This window comes from Brassica oleracea, unplaced genomic scaffold (assembly GCF_000695525.1).
Source record: "Brassica oleracea var. oleracea cultivar TO1000 unplaced genomic scaffold, BOL UnpScaffold01485, whole genome shotgun sequence".
In the NCBI taxonomy this organism is placed as follows: Eukaryota; Viridiplantae; Streptophyta; class Magnoliopsida; order Brassicales; family Brassicaceae; genus Brassica; species Brassica oleracea.
The window spans coordinates 3,809-9,534 of record NW_013618019.1 but is presented as its reverse complement, the minus strand read 5'-3'; the positions used below and the strand labels follow the sequence as shown (position 1 = coordinate 9,534).

At 38.6% G+C, this 5,726-nt stretch overlaps 1 protein-coding gene across 1 annotated transcript; it reads left to right on the top strand.

Moving 5' to 3' along the window:
- The first annotated feature begins 545 nt into the window (after window positions 1-545).
- LOC106321363 (auxin-responsive protein IAA18-like) lies at window positions 546-2,364 on the top strand. The gene is made up of 5 exons (XM_013759647.1): window positions 546-1,261; window positions 1,356-1,657; window positions 1,768-1,894; window positions 1,981-2,048; window positions 2,138-2,364. Exons 1-5 carry the CDS (start codon window positions 978-980, stop codon window positions 2,170-2,172), a joined length of 816 nt encoding a protein of 271 aa, XP_013615101.1. The 5' UTR covers window positions 546-977; the 3' UTR covers window positions 2,173-2,364.
- Window positions 2,365-5,726: the final 3,362 nt, after the last annotated feature.

Below are 5,726 nucleotides of genomic sequence, written 5' to 3'. Positions count from 1 at the left end.
CATTAAATTACTTGGTAATTGGAAACAAAAGTTATAAAAATTGCAAGTGAAATGAAACATATCTATAGTCCACAGCCAATTAAACACCAAAACTTAAATTTAATTAATTTTTGTTCATTTTTCTTATCACCTTATATATTTTTCCATTACAAAAATAAAAAAAATTTTGGATACCGAAATTCAAAATTTGTAAGACAAAAAACAATGAAAATCTTAAAAAATTTATAATAATATATCTACTTATATTTTTAATAGATTGTACTATTTATATATTAAATAAACATACAAAATATATAATCAAAATTTAAATTTAAACAAAAAACTTGTACGTAACCCGGGCGACCCTAATATTAATATATAATATCACAAAATGTAGAAAAGAAGAGGGGTGAAAAAAGGCCTACGCTTTGCTTACGGTTCTTTTAAGAAAGAGAAGAACATTGCGTGTGTTTCACACCAATAAATTCCATTTTTTATTTACGGTTTTTATCTATATTAATATTCTGGTTAGATCCCTTTTGTTTTCATCTGGTCTAATCACCGTCTCTCCTTCCGTATCAGTCTGACTTGGTTTATATTCGCTGTATTCCCAAAAATCTCGTCCCTTTTGAGAATCGAGAGTTAATAAAAAGTGGAATCAAGGGGGAGTGTCTGTGGTGGGAGAATAGAAGACGAACCCACCAAAAAGTTTTTACATTTTTATGTTTAAAAAGACAAGCTTTGGTTTGTATAAAAGACCCACTACCACTAATCCACCTCTCTAGCTTCTCACACCATTTAACCTCTCTCTCTCTCTCTCTCTCTTTTGGTTTTTAAGTTGCTGTTTAAGGGTTTTTCAGAATTGTAGAGATTTTCTCTTTGCTCTTGTCAGAGAAAAAACAAAAGACCTAAATTAGTTCTCTTGCGTGAACAAGTTGTCGACTACTAGACAAACCTTCCAAGTACGCAACTTCGGTTAGACAAAACAAAAGACACTAATGGAGGGCTATTCAAGAAACGGCGAAATATCTCCGAAGCTGCTCCATTTGATTCCACAAGGGACAAGAAGAAACTGGTTTCACGATGACCAAGCCTCTGTTTACAACACGGAAGAGAAGAAACTTGAGCTAAAGCTTGGACCACCTGGTGAAGATGAACACGAAGATGGTTCATCGATGTTAAGACACATCAAGAAAGAACCAAAAGACAAATCTACCCTTTCTCTCGCTGGCAAACACTTCTCTCCTTCTTCAACCACCAACAAACCCACATCTCAGAAAAGGTTCAAAATACTCTCTTTGCTCTGTTTCAGTAGTTTCTCTGTTGCTGTATTTTATTAACAAGGTTCTTCTTTTCTTTGATGTCTTGTGTTAAAGAACTGCTCCTGGTCCAGTGGTGGGCTGGCCTCCGGTCAGATCATTCAGGAAGAATTTAGCAAATGGAAGCTCTTCAAAGCTTGGAAACGATTCCACCTCCAATGCTGTTGTCCTCAAGAACCAGAAGTGTGATGATGATAATGGCAGAGCAATGACAATGGAACCCAAGAGGCAAGGAGGTTTGTTCGTGAAGATCAACATGTATGGTGTTCCCATTGGTCGTAAAGTCGATCTCAATTCTCATAATAGCTATGCGCAGTTATCATTCACCGTGGACAAGCTCTTTAGAGGTCTTCTTGCAGGTAAATTTACCTTCCTGACTTTGAATCTTGATTGCGTCTAAAAAGGTTCACAAGATGTTTCTGCTTTTGCTCAAATCAAAACTCTTTGTGATTATTGTTTTTCTTCTTAGCTCAAAGAGAATCATTTGGAGAAGAAGAGAAACCTATCACTGGATTATTGGATGGGAATGGAGAATATACTCTTACTTATGAGGACAGTGAAGGAGACAAGATGCTTGTGGGAGATGTCCCATGGCAGTAAGAATCTTTAAAAGTTTGTTTCTTTGTGACTTGATATCAAAGAAATTGATTTTTTTTTTTTTTTTGCCTTTTTAAATTGTCAGTATGTTTGTATCTTCGGTAAAGAGGCTTCGTGTGATTAAAACCTCTAAGATCTCTTCAGCCTTAACATGTAAGTTTGATATTCCGACTTGAAAACATTCTTCTTGTCTAATGACTCTTTATGTGAGATTATAAAATTTTTTTTTTTGAATTTTGCAGATGGAAATGGTAAGCAAGAGAAGATGAGGAGCTAAAGAAAAAACTTTTACAGCTTAAAGTAGAGATGTTACTATGTTTTGCTTTTGCCTTTTCAACTCTGATGAGTTTTGGTCTTTGGAAAGTTTATAATTCAAGTCTGATGTACATCTTTTGAATTTTGAGAATTTCATACTAAATGAGTTATCAATCAAGTTCAGACAATGAAAAAGATGATTTGGGATGTTACAGATTCTTTTAGTCATTATAGTCTCTTCTGTTAAAAGCTTTGCATCATGATTAGTCACACTTAATGAACACTTTTAAAACTACAATTTTATTAAATATTGTACCTCTCTACTTCTGCATAGCATCTTTTTTGAAAAGAAGAAAAGAAACAATCTTTCTTCTCTGCAAAAGGCAAAAGCTCTGTAGCTTTTATTAACTCTGCATCGGCTGCTGTAATGAACTATGAGAGTGAAAGGTTTTTAAATATATATAACAGCTTTTCTTTAATGAGTTGTAAGGAGAGATTTCTTTAACCAGTTTCTTGTCTCATCTTAATATATTTGTTTTGGCCAACGAGAATGTTTGATGAGAGTAATAAAGATTTTAAGATTGGTTTGTTGCATACTTGCATGCATGTTGATCTCAAATACTATTTCTTTTGTATTTCTATCATTTCTTGGAGTGGAGAGATACAAAATAAAGGGCAATTTCTCTGTATACATATGATCAATTCATTTGAAGAAGAAAAAGGAACAAAACTGGTGGCTATGGAACTGCAAGAAAGAGACTTAAAACTAGACAGATTGAATGCAGGAAGTCTTTTTCGTTGAGAGACTTTGCCAAACTATTCAAAGCAGCAATAGGCGACTCACTGCCTACTTTTTCTTTTTGCCCCAAAATATGTTCATTCTAATGTCTGGTCAAGTATACTACATTGATATGATGGCTTATTCTGTTTTCCTCAACATTTTAGGAACAAAAGATAAGTGTATTCTGATTAAGATTAAGCCATCTTAACTCACTCATTCATAGCCGAAAGAAAGAAAAAAGAAACAAGGCGCGTGGTGCGCGTGAAGGCGATTTTCGTAACACTGTCGTCCTCCGCTTTCCTCGTCAGCCGGCGTCGCTCGAGACGTCGGAAACCTAAAAAACCCTCTTCGCCAGGCCCTCCCCACCTCATGGGGAAGAAAAAACACCCCTCATCTCCATCCCCTTCGTCCTCGCTTTCGAAATCTCCGCCCGTCTCGAGCTCAGATCCGCCAGGATCCGTCACTCCTCGTTCCCCCGGTGCTCCTGTAGATCAGGTTGAATGTTCTCCGTCGTGTGAATCCTCGCCTGATTCTGCTACTCTTTCAGCTCAGGCAACTCTCTCTGTTGAAGCTTCTCCAGATCTGAGTGGCCCATCTGATTCCGATAACCTAGTCTCTGTGACAGTTGCCTCTGCAACCATTCCAGGGCAGTCAAACCCCTCCGCTAGCTCTGCCAAGACCACTACCCCTCCGCTAGCTCTGCCAAGACCACTAGCTCCTCTGACTTACCATCAGACCCGACAATCCCCGTGAAAACCACTAACGTGGAAGCTCCGGTGACTCTGGAGGAGCCTGTTTCTCCGGCAACATACCGTTGGTCTAGTCTTTTCAAAGGTTCAGGCAAACCTCTACAGAGAAAAGGAACAGCTTTCCAGCTCCCGTCTGGTAAAGCCTGTGTGCAAATTCCGAACTCTGTTATCGAAAAGAACAAAAAATCGTGGGAATGCTTTATTATTGGGCAGTTTTACTCTGATCCACCAACTCAAGGGACGCTTCACAACATTGTGAACGACATCTGGAGCAGGCAGTATAGAGATATCAGTGTTTCGAAGATGGAAGGGTTTGCGTTCCTGTTCCGAATTCCAAACGCTGCAACCAGAAGAAGAGTCATAAAACAGAGATTGTGGCAGATTGAAGGTTAGACTATGTTCGTAGCAGACTGGGAACCTGGAGTCACTCCCGACAAACCTGAACTTACGTCTGCACCGATCTAGCTGGAGCTAAGGGGTGTTCCTCTTCAGTTCTTTAATGAGGAAGCGCTCGAACACATTGCAGGTCTTGTTGGCTTGCCTAGAGTATTGCACCCTTCGACAGCAAACAAGTATGACCTAGAGGTTGCAAAGGTTCTAACTCTTATCGATCCTCGACAGCCCCTTCCAGAAGCGGTAAATGCACAATTCCAGTCTGGAGAAGTCAGGAGAATAAGAGTTTCCAGTCCTTGGATGCCCCCAGTATGCCAGCATTGTAAAGAGATTGGACACAGCTTAAAGCACTGCAGGGCTGTGCCCATTTTATGCTCGCATTGCAATTCGAGGACTCATCAATCTGAGAATTGTACTAAGGCAAATCCACCGAATCAAAAGAGATCAAGTTCAAGAAGGTCCAGAGCGAGAAGTAGAGAAGCAATGACAAAGCAACCTGTTATCGTTACTGTTTCCTCTTTGATGGAAGTCATCAAATACTCTGAATCTTCTCTAGGAAAATCAATAGAGACAGATAAGGAGGAATGTGGTGGTAGCAGTGGCAACCAAACTAGAAGGGAAGCGGCCTCAAAGGGACCATTAGCTTCGGATAGGTCAGACAAGTCTTCAGGTGGCGTGCAAACAGATTCTTCCGACTTGGACTCGTCCGAAGCAGAAGCAGATAGGTTTCAAGCTCAGCAGATTGATGACTTTACATTGGTTGGTTCCAAGAAAAAGAAGAAGAAGAAGAATAACCGGGGCGAGGGCCCCAACTCCCCATAATTTATTAATGTACATAAACCTTTTTTGCTGGAATGTCAGAGGCTTCAATATATGATGCAAGACTTTTCAAGGGTCTAAGATCAAATAAATGTAGTATAAAGGATTGTCGAACCAATCCTAGGTGATTCTAAAGCAAAGGGAATGCAAGTTTATGCTTAAGCTAAATGCGATCCGGTTTTAAAGATTGTATGAACTAAAAACTATAAGCTAATGCAATAAAGTAATGATATTTCTTTCTCAATTTGAAGTAAAAGGACTCATGGGGCTAGGCATTTGATCTCAGGTGATGTAGATTCAATCTAAGGGTGGCAAGATAATCAATCAAACACTTTCCTTATGCCTAGACACTAAGCTAAACAAGCTCTATCTCTAGATGAATGTTCTTTTGGTAAAGCAACTCAAGCATCTAATTTCTTAGGTTGAATGTCACTAAAGCAAACATGGAGAACAAATCCAATAGCAATCTTAACTCCTTTAGCAACTAATCTCTTAGGTAAAGAAAGCTAAATGTATTGAAGAGTTGGTTCAGACATTTCATCATACACCTTGTGGGCAGGAAATGCCTAGAGATCTATTTTAGTATGATCAAGACTAAAATAGCATTTGGAACCCTCAACAAGCAAGGAAACAAGTAGATTTAACTTTAAACACCCTAGATCATCTTTCATCACCCTTAATCACCCTAGCCCATGAATCCAAAGATGACTACTCAATACTCTTCATGATGAGCCCAAGAATCAATGATGATTTGGTGCTAATCATGATTAATGATCAGATTAATCAAGCAAATCACAAGAAGAAATGATCAAGGTAAGATCTTTCACCTAAAAG